Source organism: Hippoglossus hippoglossus, chromosome 3 (assembly GCF_009819705.1).
Source record: "Hippoglossus hippoglossus isolate fHipHip1 chromosome 3, fHipHip1.pri, whole genome shotgun sequence".
Lineage (NCBI taxonomy): Eukaryota > Metazoa > Chordata > Actinopteri > Pleuronectiformes > Pleuronectidae > Hippoglossus > Hippoglossus hippoglossus.
The window spans coordinates 20,471,887-20,488,726 of NC_047153.1; the positions used below are offsets into that span (position 1 = coordinate 20,471,887).

At 38.1% G+C, this 16,840-nt stretch overlaps 1 protein-coding gene across 2 annotated transcripts; it reads left to right on the forward strand.

Annotated features, from left to right (window-relative positions):
- The first annotated feature begins 3,363 nt into the window (after window positions 1-3,363).
- wdr93 (WD repeat domain 93) lies at window positions 3,364-16,588 on the forward strand. 2 transcript variants are annotated; one of them, XR_004613454.1, is made up of 17 exons: window positions 3,364-3,487; window positions 4,354-4,440; window positions 4,702-4,903; window positions 5,208-5,272; window positions 5,522-5,600; window positions 5,716-5,801; window positions 6,267-6,351; window positions 6,547-6,697; window positions 6,801-6,871; window positions 7,130-7,216; window positions 7,364-7,495; window positions 14,050-14,233; window positions 14,319-14,379; window positions 14,452-14,608; window positions 14,986-15,175; window positions 15,297-16,272; window positions 16,345-16,588. XR_004613454.1 is itself a non-coding variant. In XM_034581340.1 (16 exons), exons 1-16 carry the CDS (start codon window positions 3,482-3,484, stop codon window positions 15,388-15,390), a joined length of 1,737 nt encoding a protein of 578 aa, XP_034437231.1. In that variant the 5' UTR covers window positions 3,364-3,481; the 3' UTR covers window positions 15,391-16,286. The 2 variants fall into 2 exon arrangements, 1 of the variants encoding a protein (XP_034437231.1); XM_034581340.1 differs by lacking the exon at window positions 16,345-16,588 and having other exon boundaries at window positions 15,297-16,286.
- Window positions 16,589-16,840: the final 252 nt, after the last annotated feature.

Consider the following 16,840-nt stretch of genomic DNA (forward strand, 5'->3'; position numbering starts at 1 on the left):
GTGTTATTAAGACTTTGTCAAGAACACATTTCCATTGAAAACAAGAAGTTAAGGTTATTAGGACTCAAATAACAAAGTGATGAATTTACGGGAAGATGTTGTTCATGTTGAGTCACCCGGTTAGCTTTTGTTATGACATCTGAAAAATCACATTCTTATAATATTTAAAAACATTTTGAAAGCAGCTGAATTCATGGAGAAGAAACTGGAAACTATTTAAATGTCTGGACATGTTGATCAGTGCAGATTAACATAGAACCTGGTGCAGCACGGTATATGTGCTATCTGCTATCTCCTAAATGCACTTGTCTATCTTAAGTATTTATTCACCTCAGCCATTTCTTCTTAGTGATTGGTGAAGGTACCAAAATGGTCTTTGTGGCTGTTGGAATAACTTGGTGAGGAAAGAAGAATTTCCTCCTCACAACATTTTACTGGCATGGTTTATCAGGCACCCAGTCTATATTGAAGTATTTGATCCTACTGGAAAGAAGTTTCTCTCTTTTGCTTAGAACTACTGATGTATTTATTTGTAAGCCCTCTTCCTCTGTCACATGTTGTTCTCAGCTTGATGCGTCACATCTCGTTTCAATCAAAGTGTTTGTAACCCGAGCAGCTCGGGGAGGGAGGCGGGAGCGGTCGTGAGCAGCTTAAACATTCAGCTGACGTATTGTGTTGTGTCTCTGCCTGACCTGATGGCTGAAAGCTGCATCGAATTCACCTAAACATTATTGTTATTGAGAGGCTGCAGACGGGAGGTCGGGTGCCACTTCACCAAATACTTAAAACATCTCTGAAAATCGTGTAATTGCTTCCTCATAACCAGTTGCGGTACTTGGGCATTTTTTTTTAATTAACTTGGAGGATTTATATCCTTCAGTTTCCAGTTAATAATCTGCACCGAATTAGGTTTTTTGCACTAAACCCAGTTTGAAAAAAGGGGGCAGCAGACTCATGGAATTTCCAGTCAGATTGTATTGTATGGTTGCAGTTTCTATACTGAATGTCAATTCATAAAATCAATAACGTACATAGAAGCCTTAAGATTAAACTTCTATAGGACAAAAATCTGCCAATATCAACATGGAGATATTATCCACTCTTCATCTGTTTATCTGCCTTATGTTAGTGTTCACTTTTAAACCTGTCTTAAAATGAAAATGTTCTTTCTGGAGGAAAAATGTCATGTATTTTTAAATTGTTTAGTGCACACTTTGATTTGCTGTAATGACATCGCTTACTCAGCAGTTGTAATCCTTATGGTACTCTGTTTTGAAAATCACCACTGAGGCATATGATCAGGCATTTATCATTAGGAATATAACTGTGGTCTGTACCATCACTACTTGCATCGCACCGAGCCCTGGACATATGGTTTGATGTGCTATATTTCAAGCAGGAAAAAAAAATCCATAATTAAATTGCCAATACTCAATCACTTTCAGGTAGTGGGCGGCAATTATGAGAATGTTTCAGCGAGAAAAGGGTTTATAAGTGTCAAGTGGTTGATTAAAGACCATAATTATATGTGGGTTATTGACTATGATGAATGAATCACTGGACAGAATTTTTCTTACAAAGTCACAAAACGAGATTTATTTATCTTTTCAAATCTTTATCACAAGCTACAATAAGAGGTTCATAAGGTGTTTTTGTTTCTGTCGTTCTGGTGCTGAGCGTTGACGAAGCACCAGTGTGTACTGCACAGCCGGTGTTTTAATGTGCCGCGCACCTGCTGAAGGGAAGAGAGTCAGAGAGCATCATGAACTGTGTTTTACAAATGTATACTTTATTTCTTTGCAAAGTTCAAACGAATAAAAGCATAAAAGTGATTTTTGCCCTCAGAGTTGATTGGTCGAGACTTGTATATACAGGTGATCTGTGTCACTCTGGTCCTCATCATTTGTCTTTTCTTTAATCACAATGTTGCTCAGCGATACAGGACTCAGCAAATGTACTGGACCATAGAGGAACAACATGACAACAACACTAAAAACAAATCATCCTATAAGTGTTTTTGGTTAAAAAATGTTTATTAAATGTTAATAAATATAAACTAATGCTTTATAAATGTCTTATATTCACTAGAGCACATTTTGCAATACCCACATAAAAAAATCCTCATGTTCAGTCTCCTGCAAAGTTTTTTTGTTTGTGAAGACAACTTCTGAAAAAGTAAATTCTGGGGTAAAATCCATTTATCATCACATTGCATTAAAACCCATCCCAACACATTAAAACCCACTTTTATAAACGGGGTTATTAACAGTGAGGTGTGTGTGTGTGTGTGTGTGTGTGTGTGTGTGTGTGTGTGTGTGTGTGTGTGTGTGTGTGTGTGTGTGTGTGTGTGTGTGTGTGTGTGTGTGTGTGTGTGTGTGTGTGTGTGTGTGTGTGTGTGTGTGTGTGTGTGTGTGTGTGTGTGTGTGTGTGTGTGAGATATCATTAGGATTGCACAAACACACCATCACATGAAGCATAAAATAAAGAAGAAAAAAAAAGTCTTCTGGAACCCTGTGCTTCTAAAAGACAGCACATGACTAAATGCATTTTCCGAGTCTCACAACTCAACAGATTCTTTTCCACGACAGTCCTTTACAAATATAGAACATTTGTTCATTTTGAGTGTTTCTTGCACAGGACGCTGTTTAAGTGCTTATAATCACTCAAAAATCATCAATATCCCAATTCTTGTTACAATTATTGATCTTGAATTTCTCATTTTGTTTATTTATTTCGCCAAAGGCTCCAAAGGCCCACGATATGCAACAAAAAACAATGTTTACTGTATCCCACAGGTAGGTCTGCTCATAGACACCATATCCACATGATCAGACCTACACACACACACACTGCCAGTCAGTTATTACCAAACAGAAACGACAAAGACATAGAAACGGAGCTTTTTCACAACCTGCCAACAGAAAACTCTTCTATACACCATTTGTAAATGTCTCACTAGATTGTAAAGGAATTAGTCACTATACTTTTATATATTTGTAAAGCACGAGTAATCAGAAAGTTTGAATTAAAATGTTGTTCTGTTTTCTTTCTGCTTGAAGGATGATCTACTGAAAAACAAAGAGCCACAGACTTGATGGAGGTTTTTCATTCAAATGAATGTGAGTTGATGTACCTGACGTCTCTCACTATTGATTCCACTGAACCTTGATGGAAACGAAGCCTCATGTTGATCAAGATATCGGAAGTCGTTCATCCGTGACGTGTATTAACTTTGGCGAATTAAGACCAAGACCCAGGGTGAAGAAATAACACAAGAAATAACACTTATCCTCACAGATATTGACGGGGATGGATTATTGATCCATATAAAAAAACCTCTGAAGAAGCTTCCGGCGGACCTCGTTGACCTGGCAACAGTGCGTCCACGGAGCCACTGTTGCCATGACGACCCTGACGGAGTTCGCACCATTAGCAGGTTCCTGTGAGACCGTGTTCAACTTCACAAGTGAACTTTGCCCGAATGAAGGTAATACTTTTTACCCAGAGGTTATATTTAGGAGCAGGGTAGTTTTAAATTAGAGAGAACTAAAGGTCAACGGTAATAATTCGTCATTTCCACTCTCCTCGTTAGCCTTTGTTAGCAGCAGGCTACTCACCTGTCCAAGTGCGCTAGCTGCTAAATGCAGCTCTCATTAGCTTTAGCTGCGTGTTGAGTGGATTCTCTGGTGCTTGTTTCTGATGGAGAGGGGAAGTTCCGGTTGCTTTGTCAGATGGAAACTAGCCTGTACAGCTAACTGTGGCTCGTTCACAACATGTCTAATGTGCATTAATAAACACCGTAGCTATCAAATAAATACAAAATAAAATAAAATCCAAGTATGACTCTTTAATGACTTTCTCAGCAAGATCCAGACACTGTTACCTCACACATTAAGTCAGCCACAGTATTAGTTACTTCAGTTAATTCATAGTCACATGTACTGATGCACTTGTACTTTACTTCTGTTCAGTTATGTTGAATATGCAGATGAAACAATATTCACACATATAGTCACAATCAAGCTGATAATACTTCAAGTAGTTTAAATGTTCTGAGTTACAACATTGTAATGATTCTCTGTCAAATATAATATATATAATATAACACCATATTGGGGCCGTTCTTTACGAGGAGCACTTTTAGTTTTGATACTTTGAGCATATTTTGATGATAATGCTTTAAAATAATAGTTCAGTCTTTCTTCAAATGGGCTATTTATTTCTTATGAGTTGCGAATATTTCTCACTGAAATAAAGATCTTAGTACTTCCACCATCACTTCTTACATGTCTGCATCGCCCGATTCTGTCTGAGACAAGTTTTGTGCTCATTTGATGTTCCCGTACGTCACAGAAAGGAAAACCAGACACAGACATGGAAGCAGCTTGCAAAGCAGAGGAATCAAGAGTGGAAGCTTTGAGCCTGTCCAGGGCAGCAGAGGTACTGACGTCGTGACAGAAATTGTTCCTAAAAGTGTATTTATATTATATATTCTATGATTTATTATACAGTTTATTATTTTAGAAAAATGTCAATTTCTTTGCCCAACATATGAGTTGTACAGTCACATACAGCGCTTATTATTATTCTACCAGTGAAAATAAATTTAGTTTTTAGTTTAGATTTTAGTTTATTGAATGAAAAGATAAGTGTTTTTCTGAAGGAGATGGTTAATATTGACTGTTGTGTCCTATCTGTCAGCTTCCAGAGAGCACCAACTGCCTCACATGCTCAGAAGATGGCAGGTACCTCGGTCTGGGTCACTCCCAGGGCTTGTCTGTGTGGTGTACATCTTCTCTGACCTGTGTTGCAGACTGGCTGGAGGACAGACTGGAAATTACATCTATTCAGATGACCAGTATGGCAGAGACGGCATATCTACTGGGCACTATTGATGATATGGGTGGGTAATCTGCCTCTGATCAGTCCCCATGTTTCTTTTACATTTTCTGATGTTATTCTCCCTCTCTTGCTTAAAACCTGTTTCGTCAGTTGACAAATTGCGAATGACGTTCAGTTATACACTACGAAGGCTCCAGCTGCATCCCCAGGTGATCTGTGATGCACTGAACTGAAAAAAATGACACCTGCGAACCAGGGGAAGGATAAACTGGAAACCTGCAGGAGGTTTACAGAGACAGATACTTTGCTAAAAATGTAATGCTTACATGACTGCTTACATCGGTTGCTATGGTCTTTCATTGCAGGTGTTGCCAGAGTCTTTGCTTATCACTGTGACACCATCCACCTCCTCAGTGTTGTTAACATCATGGTGTGTATTATCATTCACCATTTTCACTTATTAGCCATAACCTCTGCCTTCTTCTGAAGGTGGTTGAATATACGTTTGTATGTGTTGTGGTTAATGCATCTGAAAGTTTATTAGCTTAAGGGTAGAACCAGTTTATTTTTTTAGAATTTTTTCACAAAGCATCATGTGTATTTTGTTGGTTTAATTTTTGCAGTTGCAAAAGAAAAATGTTTTTAAAAGAGAGATTTTGAAAAGTTCTGTCAATATCAGGACGACATCAACAAAAGAAGCGTTTGCGTGACCTTTGAACTGTCTCACGGGGGACAGTACGCAGCAGCAACAATCAGTTGTAAGTAAGAACTTTACCTCTAGTTTCAGCTATTTTCATTTGTGATTCTGTTTTAAGGACTTCAGGAATTCTAATGCTGATGAATGAATCACATGAATTTCATATCTCCTATCAGGTAACGGTGCTGTTTGGCTTGAAGTCCATCACTTCCCCTCCGAGACCTGGGTGAAGGAGTTAGAGATGGTGGTATCACAGACGCAGGTACGACACTGTAGCTTTAGTGTCTAGCTGGCTTGGACATGATTGTGTATCAGATGTCATATATGGCATCGTACTAACAGTGAAATGTGATTGTTAGCTACAATTTTAAAGTTAACCTATTTTTTTAATTTGTGCATTATGAATTAGTGAGAAAATGATCAACAGGTGCACAAATAGTGGTACAAAGAACACTGAAGGGTTTGCTGTAAACGCCGCATGAGGAAGAGCGCTAAACTTTAAATCCAGAGAAGCTGCTAGTCCAAGTCTTCTTGTTTTCTCTCATCTCATTAGATTTCTCTTTGGAAACATATTCTGCACAACCTGTAAAAATGTACCCACCTCCCTTTTCATTGTCAAATATAACTGTATGTTACTGATTTACAATTTGTATAAATGATTAGAGAAAACTATTGTATACTGTATTACATTGTATATTATATATGGTTTTTCATTTCTAATCTTCAGGAACCCATTTCCTCAGGAGACCTGGGTGTAAAATGGTCTCCGTTGTCAGTGGCAACTAAAATCAAGCCACCCAAAATAACAGCAGGTAGAATTTTATTGATGGCACTTATAATCATAATAATATGAGCATGCATACAGCTGTGTCTGTGGACTTACTCTATATCGCTTGTTTAATGACTGTGTGTGCAGAAAATGTAAAAATATATAAAAAATGTGAGAACACACTCCAGCTGAGAGTGCCACCAAGTCAATGTCCGGCCATGTTTTTGCTGTTTTGCAGGGACAACACTGGAAGGTCCACATGCGGTGCAGGTGACTGATTTTTTGACGTACTTCTCGGATTTGGATGTAGATACCAGGAGTCACCAGGAGAAGGAACAGTCTTTCGATACGAATGCAGAAAAAAGAAAACAAACAAATGAAAGCACAGGGTACAATTCATTTTACACAAATGCCATCCGTGTTTCAAAGCTGAGCTGTTGTGAACTTTATGATTGCTCTGTGTGATGAAGTCTTCTTCTTTTTTTTTTTCAGATACTGCACCCAGCACTTTCTTCTGCCTTGTGCGCAGTTTCCTGGTGACCGCACAGCGAGGTCTCAGCGAGGTGTGTAATGGAGGAGAGGGGGGGGGGGGGGGTTGTGCTGGGTTGTGCTGGGTTCTCTAGTTAGTGGAGATTTCAGTGTTGAATATATGGATTTTCTATGACAAACAGTTGACTTGCAGACACACAGACGTATCCCTGCTGATTATTTCAATGGATTCTAACCCTGTTATTCCTGAAGTCCCTTATAAAGGCTTTGTCTGTGGTGGCAGGTCCTGCTCCTGCTGATATCATTTTTAATCTTTGACTTTTTCTCAGCAGGGTTGCCTGTTGCTGTCTGTGTGTGGTGGATGGGTGGTCGCAATCTTCTTCAGTATTTGCTAAAAAAGGCACCAAAGAACGAACCAGGTAGAATAATTAGTTGTTCAGAGGTGAATCTTCTAGATGCTCACAAACCACATATTTAAAATGTGTTGCCTGTTTTTAATATCTATTGTGTATTTGTATCTTTGTACTAGAGGGGGCAATAACCATAAGCATATTTTCTCTTTTCAGACGTTGAACCTATGCCAGATATGTTGTGGCCAAATGCAAAGAAAATCCTCTGCTCTGCTGTGAGTAGATGCACCCGCTACATAGCTCTGGGACTCAACCATGCTCTGGTGTCTGTCTGGGACAGGCAATATGGTGGGTAAATATTACAGTGAAGTACCTCTTACTTTCTATCAAATCTGACCCCAGTGCTGTTTACCTACAGCAGTACAGTTTATTGTGGTATTTATGGTAAATGATAGTATCTACTTGATGTAAACATGGTGAAAAGATAGATAAAGCAAAAGAAAATGTTTACCCTCTTGATTGTTTTTATCAGTATCCTCTAGGACACTTTAGTTGTTATACATATATACATAAATATTTCTACATTTACACTTTTCTCATCGAGTGACAATCATCAGTATGACAGCAATTGTTTTAACGTGTTTTATATACTTCATGTTCCCATCAAGGTTATTTAATTAACAGACGTTTAAAATGTTAATCCTGTTAATCCCTCTATCCACATCACTAGACCACTTTACTGTTGAATATAAACTACGGACAAGGTTTTTATGAGCATCAATTTTATTTACCTTCTCTAGATACTAGTTAAACACTCATGTTTTTCTTTTTCAAATTTTGTTTGTCAGATACAGTATCTATTGTTTTTATCCCAAGACCTCAGTCCATAAAAAGACAACTAATGTGAAACAGATGAACAATAAATTATGTCAGAACTAATAATACGTAAAATGGCTGAAAACCTCTGACAGGAAGTGAGAAGATTCCCGCTGCCTCTCTGTCGTGCCATGTGTCAGTAACATAATTAGAACTGAGCATGTATGTTATTATGCTAAAGCTCTGTGCCATTACAGCGGCTCCCCCATGATTTACATCAGCAGGCCATACTCTAATGGCAGTTTTGATGAGCGATTGAGGCGCCTTGCTTCCTGTGTGACACTGCAGTGCAGTATTGATTCGAAAAGGCAGATCTAAAGGGTCTTACTGTAAATTAAAGCAAGACTGTGACCTTTAAAAGAAGGAACAGCATGTTCCTCCTCTTACCAATGTCAAATGAAATTCATTAATAATGAAACACTCAAGGTTTTTGCTGCTAGAGCCTTAATATGACCATGCCACATTGCTCCTATTTCCACATTCACAATCACTCACTCTGATATTCCAGATCTAACCAACTAACTCTTCATGCCTAAATATGATGAACCTAACTGTTATGGAAGATATAGTGTAATATACACTATATACATAATATACATAGTGGCATATACAGTAATGTGTGAGGATGGTCAAAAAGTTCCTCAACAGTTTGTTATAAAAACAGTGGGACATCAGTTCGGCAGAGGAATGAGAAAAGCTGCACAATACAATGGATAAAACACCGTGTAAATTCAACACGATAGGTCTCACACACGGAGCATTCATTTGAACCCCCTCTCACGCACAAACAAGTCACCGAAGAAACATGTATAAAGACGGCTGTCACAGGCAAACATCTCTCGGCCAACATGAGTAAAAGCTCTGCGGAAACCAATTAGTCCTTCTGCTTATTTTCAAGATGTTATTCAAAGAATACATGATAACATAACAACCATAACTAGTACAAATGAGAAATATTTCTTGAATTTAATAAAACAATTCTCCAGTCCAAACAATCCGATTAGATAAACCTAAATGTTAATCAGGAAAATTGTAATCACAACACCAGGATTTCTTCTGTCTTCTTCTTTGGGGCGAGTCAGTAGGTTTTTAAACCGCCACGGCTGCTCTAGTTATATATCCTTTTTCCTTCTTGGCTCCAGAATGATCATCATTATATATTAAGGGCCAGTGATACATAAAGAGAACTACTACGTACATTGAAACACACAATATAAATCAACCTACATCAACATTTCAAACCCCAAATAACAATTAAACCTTTATCATTCCATTCAGTTCTATTTATATAGCGGCAAATCTTCCTTCTAATTCAGGGGGGGAGTGGTGTCTAGGGAGTGAAGCCTTTGACCTTGGCCCCGCTCTCGCACTTACCCAAACACGACAGACAGCTGCACTACATCTCAAGGAGAGGAGACAGTGTCCAAAAACGAATTGATTTATTTTCAGACCACCAGGAGCGCCCTCAGAACAGAACATAAAAAACCATGCATTACCAAATAATTGTCAATCAAACAGCAAATCAAGAGAACATATGAACATGTACCATGGACTCATGCAGACACCTCTCGCATGCACACACACACACACACACACACACACACACACACACACACACACACACACACACACACACACACACACACACACCCTATTTCATCTCTACTCCAGAAACCCTTATTTCATCACTACATTATCATACACATCACTTTAACTGCATTATCTTATGTCTGTCTTTTCATTATGTACATAAATCTGTGTTTCTTGTCTGTCTTGTACGTCACTTTCTGTTATCAGCATTTCACAAAATACATAAAAATAAACCAAAAAAAGAGAACATATAAATCACTTTTTCAAAAAAAAATTTTTTTTTAACTCGTCATTCAGTTAAGATCAATTCATATAATCAATGAGGTAAATGAAAACCCCTCCTTTGTGCCACCCTTAACACTTTGAACCAAGAGTTCCGCCTTCCGACCAACAAGGGCCTTTGTGAGGCAAACCCTCATTTTAATGATGATTCCCTGAAACAGCAAGGCGTTAAAGGAGCTCACGACGGAGGTTACAGATCACATGCACCTACTGACAAAATGAAACAATAAGACCCTGTGCTACTCTGACAGGCGCAAAGGTCAAACCTCAATAATGAAAGACCTAATTTTCCCTTTCTCATATTAGATGAAACCCTAGCAACTGAGAGGGTGGTGACATGAACAAACTTGATTACATCAGAACAATAAATCAATTGAGTAAACATACTAGATTTAACAACTTCAATCAAAATCAATACATCACAAAATCAAAAAAATCACATTAACCCTCATAATTAACACATTGTAGAGTCTTCAACCCATGTACATTACACACAGTAGAGGGTCACCACCATGGAGAGGTTACTAGCACACCATGCATGGCCATATGGATTCCATCCTAGCAGGATTATCATTCCAACTTTCACTAATTATCAACTACAACTATTTTTTCATGATAGAGCATTTCTATGAAAATATGATCCTGATAGACTTTTAAACTGATTAATCAATGTTCTTGCTTTTTAATTTTTTTTTACATACAATGAAAAGCTGAAATCATCATTAGTAATATTTATAATTTACGCCAAATAATATTAACTATACTTCCATATTGACGGCACAACCTGAGACAATTAAGTACAATTTACTTGGAGTGAAACTGGAAACCTTCTGCCTCCTCAGCCTGGATGATTTTATCACTCATTTACATAAAATTGTTAAAAAGTTTTGGCCACACTGTTGAGCATGAGGCCACTTTGTATGGCAAACATTTTTTATATTATGTTATGACAGTGGTTACAAAACTACCATATGCAACTATTGCAGGCCAGCTGAATTACACATTTGTACTTAACCTTATTCAACCACTCATTTTGTAATCGTATGTACCTGTTTTAGAGATAAAATGCAACAGAAAGGTCAAATATCCTATTTGAAAATGTTTTAGTCTGACTTAGTGTTTAAAATGAAAGTCTGCATTACTGTTGCTAGCACTGACTTAGATATGTTGTAATGCCCACCAGAAGCAACCTCTTACTTCAGTGTTGGAGGGGGGATAAAAGGTGCTGTTTCTATAAAAACATCTGTTATTCCATGTTTTATAGAAGTTTAACATTAAAACAATTTTTTTTTACAAAACGTAGCTCATATTCAAAATGCAACAAATCCATAGTAGAATAGTGCTGTAAAGTGGACAATTAATATTTAAATATTTCTTAGAAACGTCCGGATATAAAGTACATAAAAGGTTGTTGATTTCAATACTTTCAAAATTAGATACAAAGGTAGTTTAAGTAAAATGTGAGTATATTTTATATCTAAGGGTGAAAATCGCCAGTAAAATCTACTTAATTAGTCATCACCTTTCAATTTTTACTGGTAAGCAAACTTTATTAGAGGATTTCCCAAGTAAAAATTACAAAGAATTTCTGTGTGTAAATTGTTACCGAGCTTTTCTTTTAAGTAAATGTCACTCCAAAAATGTGTTTTTCAGTGTACTAAGTATTTGTTTATTATTAATCAATTCCGATTCACAAGGTCTTAATTCGATTTGATTGAATATCAATTCAGTTAAGGTTATATCATTGTAAAATACCATAAAGTGAAACTGTGAATTAAATATTTGAATTGAATACAAATTGTTATATATAATTTAATGACAAAAAGGTAACAGTCCTGTAAATCATTTGGAATGTCGTTATCTGGGGAATTAAAGCAACGGAGGCACATTTATTAGACTAAAAATTCACTGTCTGATTACAAGAAATCACAATTGCAACAGAAACCATAGAAATCATTAGGGATTGGTCTACAGGTAGAAACAGACATGGATGGCCCCACCCACAGGGGTGAAGTCCTGCTATCTCCATCGTCTTCTCAGAAAGACTCATTTAAGGTCTGGAAGGGATTTAACATTGGAGAATACATATTTTAATAGATCCAGTCAAAGGCCATTATCTGCGTGTTTCTCTTTGCTCATAGGGAACTCCGAGGTGCATGGTTTTAGTCAAGTCTGCTTTGTTCATCTAACCCCTCTAAAACCATGTCAGTGTGACTGTCATCAGTTATTCTGCTTAGCAGTTCATTTAGCTCTTTTTATTCTATTTGTGTGCACTTCGAATAGGGTTTATTGTGTGTGGATGAAGGACCACTCCCTGTTTCCCTCTGCGTCACCTTTTCATGGGCGACCGGGGGAAGGGCTGGCATGTATCTTGGAGCGTTGATCCCTTCTGCTTTACCTCGGACCCTATGGGCTGTTCTGCTTGTTAACAGCACCTGGAACGAGCCTTTTCACCTCTGTGAGACCGAGACACCTTTCCAGAGATTTGATTAGTACATAATCTCCTCCATGAAAGGGATGAATGGGTTCATTTGAAGGTTTTGGCAGTTTGCTTGACACCTGTTAATGAAACAAGATCTGGTTTAGGTTAGTTCGTTCGTTAGTTAGTTAGATAAATAGTTAGTTAGTTAATTGGTTAGTTGGTTAGTTAGTTAGTTAGATTTATTAACATACTCTGATTAGTGGTCATCATCATTTTGCTCAGTGTTTGTTTTATTGTGGATTTCATTCTCTCACCCTGACCTGGGCTTTTTTTAGCGAAAGGCACCCTCTTAAGGGCACTTAATGACCTTTTTTGCATCCTGTCTCCTAGTAGGGAAAGCATCAACCTACTTTAAACCTGGTTTACAATTACTAGCAAGTATTTGTAGCTCTAATAGCTTCACATATGCTCCATATTTGTAAAGGGACCAGATGAAGGTAACATATTATCGTGTAAGGCCATACAATACGGCTTGAGCAGAGGTACCACGAGGAGAAGGTAACGCTCGTGCTTCCAATATTTCTTAATCAGTTATTACAGCATAGCCAGCAAGATTATTCATTTGTCAGACATTCTGCTTATTGACCCGTCCATGTACAGAATCAAATCATAATTTGGTATTAGTGTGTGCAACAAGTCTGGTCCACAACAGAGTCATGTTCATCATTTTCATCATTATTTTTCATTAAACCCAAGTTTTTTTCAGCTTCAGCAGAAAACCAATAATGTGAGAATCACTTAACTGTACAATAGGATGTGAACACCTACATGTAACATAGAGAGTCACAGCAATTCTAGCCCTTCATGGGTGTGCTGTTAGAATGGGTGAGGCATGTAGAGGGAGATATATGGGGAAGCTGTGGGAGACATCTTCAGACTTGGGGGTGACAATTGCTCATGTTACTCTGTTGGCGTTTGTATGTTGTTTCACCTTCTGGTCTCCTTGATGCATCAAGTCTACATTAAAATCTTCTGCATAAGACACCAGCTGCTGCCTGAGTTCTCCTTTCACCAGCTTCCAGGAAACTTCCAGTTTTATCACAAAAGTGCTCATGGTCATTATTTTTCGATATTGCCATGTTGGGCTACAGCTGCTGTTTTGTAGTTAACCCGACACAGTCTCATCTTGCAGCGGTCAAATGCAACACAATTTTACAATTTAGAATAAAATAAAAAACCCTAATGTGGTTTGGTTTAGTGTCAGCAGCAATGTGGGCTTTGTACCAGACCATTCTGGAGTGGAGTGTCAGGTCACACGTTTCACCCTCCACCTATGGTTGGTGGGGTTGGTTGTGACCAGAAGAACAAGTCGCAAATACCATTCTGTCGCACTTCTGAGCTATATTTAATTTCTGCCAATGGATCCCTTTCACCTAAATCTTACACACTGAACCTTTAAAGCAAGATTCTCCCTGTCTCAGTTGGATATGAGATATAATTAGGATTCCCTAAGGACAAACTTCACAGAGAAGCCATAATGAGGCTGAATCAGTTGATGGAAAGTTTCAACAACTGTGTGTGTGTGTGTGTGTGTGTGTGTGTGTGTGTGTGTGTGTGTGTGTGTGTGTGTGTGTGTGTGTGTGTGTCTGACTAACTGATGAACTGAGTTTTGCAATTTACTAGTTATGGCCTGTTTGATAATCCTTCTATCATTTTCTTGTATTTCCCTCAGGGTCTCAACTGTCTGTCGTTTCGATGTCCGCACCAGACTGTGCCATCTCCAGGATCCACTTTGCGGATCACTGGCATGTGTCCACTGATGAAGTCCGTCTCTTGCTGGTGTGTAAGAGTGGAGCAATTCACAGAGTCACCACAGGACGAGGGACAAAGTGCTGCACAACGCTGCTCACTGAAAGGTTACCTGAGTGAATCAAATGCAGTCTCATTCAAATTTTAAATATTTATATTTATCAACACACATTATTTCTTATGTTGCTACAGGCCAAAAGACAGTGGGGGCCTCCCAACTACCAGCGCTTCAGTGCCGTTCCTGCAGAGCACGGTAGGAACACTGCAGTTGTTTCATTTTCATCTCCTTTGATGCTGTTGTCTTATTTTTTTCTGCCTCAACTAGTTCCTTGTGGTGCAAAGAAATGGAAAAATGTTCCTCCAAGATGTCGTCAACAAAACCACAGTGCGCTGCTTGATTCCCCCTGAAACTCATCTGATTGCTACTCCCTGCAGTCCTGTTTATGCTTTGAACACTAAACGGCAAACTCTGTTCATACGAGGTAAACCCATCGCCATCTTTTGTGGCCACTGTCTGCTTAAACTAGTGACGTTTTTTTTTTAATTGTCACAGGTTTCCCAGAAAATAATTCCTGGATCAAGATTTAGAAAATCAGCCATATTTAGTGGACTCAGCGTGTGTAAAATTTAATGCGGTTTGATCGAACAAGAGGGGATTGTTGGGTCTTAGCGTCATTCTAGTTTTTCATTAAACGTTTTTTTCAGCTTCAGCAGAAAAGCAATAATGTGAGAATCACTGGTGATCATCTGAAGGAGCATGACATTCAAATGTACTGTCTATTTAACTGCTTATGTAAATTGTTAAGCTTCACAAACAAGGTAACTTGAAATTGATCAAATATTTGAATGTTTCACGCAGGTGATCAGGACTCCAGCTACAGCGCGACCCCTAAAGAAGAAGATGGCCAGAGTCATCTTCTCGTCTTCCATTTTGGAGAGTCTGATATTCTCAAGCAGTTTATTGTTTCCCCTCCAGACTCTCCACAGCAAGAAGAAACACAGAGCTTTGTCTCTCTAGAAGAAACCTGCAACCTCTACCTTCAGCAAAGGTTTGTGTTATTTGTGCCTTGATGCCTCGAATATCTGATCTTCATCCCAAGAACAAAGCACAATCACTTCACACATGGATATTAATGTTGTCTCATGTGTGTCCTATGTTCCCATATGAAGGGCACTCTCTGTGGATGAGAGGAACAAAGCTCTTGCACAAACATGGAAGCAACTACAAGAAACTGCAGCAGAGACACAGCAGAGCTGCAGCTAAATGAAACACTGCAACACATGGTACAGTTATAGTCAATATATAAAAAACAGAGGCAATTTGAGGCAGTGATTTTGAATGTGTCTGAAACGAAAAAAAATTATCTGTAAAAATGTCAAATGTATGTTGCTGGAAGCTACCTCTAATCTGTCTTTTAAAAGGATGACTCATCCTTTGCCTTTGGGGTCCATGAATGTTTCATATTTCATGTTTTAATGTCAAAAGAAAAAACAAGCTTGGACAGGCTGCAGAGATGTAACATTTTTAGGTTTAGCTTGACTTTGGCCAGTCAGTAGCAAAGAGACACATGTGTTCTTGTGCATCTAAACATTCACATGCTACTTATACAGCTTGTAGTTAAATAAATAGGACATTTTGACCCTACTGAAAACATAAATAACAATATATCACTCAATGTACAATGTAATGCCTACCACCTTAGAGTCATGGCCAGAAACTGTGCTTTTCAGGTTTATGTGACCATGAGAAAGAGTTGTGGGCAGTATTGATTGCAGAGACCTCTATTTTTATGTGTGACACACTGAGATACACAAGAGCACAATCAACTACTAAATAATGTCCATATTTTTGGGGTCACAGAGTAACAGCAATCTGAATACAAAATTGATTAAATGTGGTGAGGTTTGCTCAAACCGTCAGAAGATTCTAACCTGTCATCAGCATATTGTTCATCTCCAACCAATCAGCAATGCACAACTGTGTCATCAGTCCTCATTGTCTCCCTCTTTGTGTTTAGATTGGTGACCAAACAATGATGGGAATATTAAATTGTCTGTGCTCTTTTTGAAAAGATTTATCTGCACTGTTGCATCATTTGTTTTACCTCTTCACTGGTCGTATCAGATTATACGGTGGCATCTCTCTGTTACTGATTTTAATACCAGCTTGAAACATCATTTGAATTGCTAACAGCGTTACTGTCCACACATCAATGAGAGCATAATGACAGCACAGGTGCTCCATTCAGACAGCTTGGTATGTGCTGCTGTCAACATCAGTTATCAACCAGATAAATGACAGCGCTGTTTGTTTGTCTGAAAACCATCTGTCTACAAAGATAGATGAAGATTTGTTGAACAGTTCAATGATACAAAAACTAGTAAGAGCAGCTCCGAGATTATTTCTGATACAAAAAAAATAATTTCCAGGAGTTAGACATGAGAGTGAACTACAGAAAAGTATACCACCGTTGTGTCTGTATGGTAAATATGAAGCTACAAGCAACACTCAAATAACTAAGATAAAACTCTGTACACATTATTTTTTTAATGTCGTGATTCAGCAAAATATAATGTGTTCAATATAAAGCTTGTAAAAGATTTTGAGAGATAAGCTTTTGTAACCAGCTGCTGGAGTAAATATCTCGTTGCTATTTTTATCAGGGATTTCTTAGATATACTCATAATAATGAACAGTTGTTTTTTTACGGAGT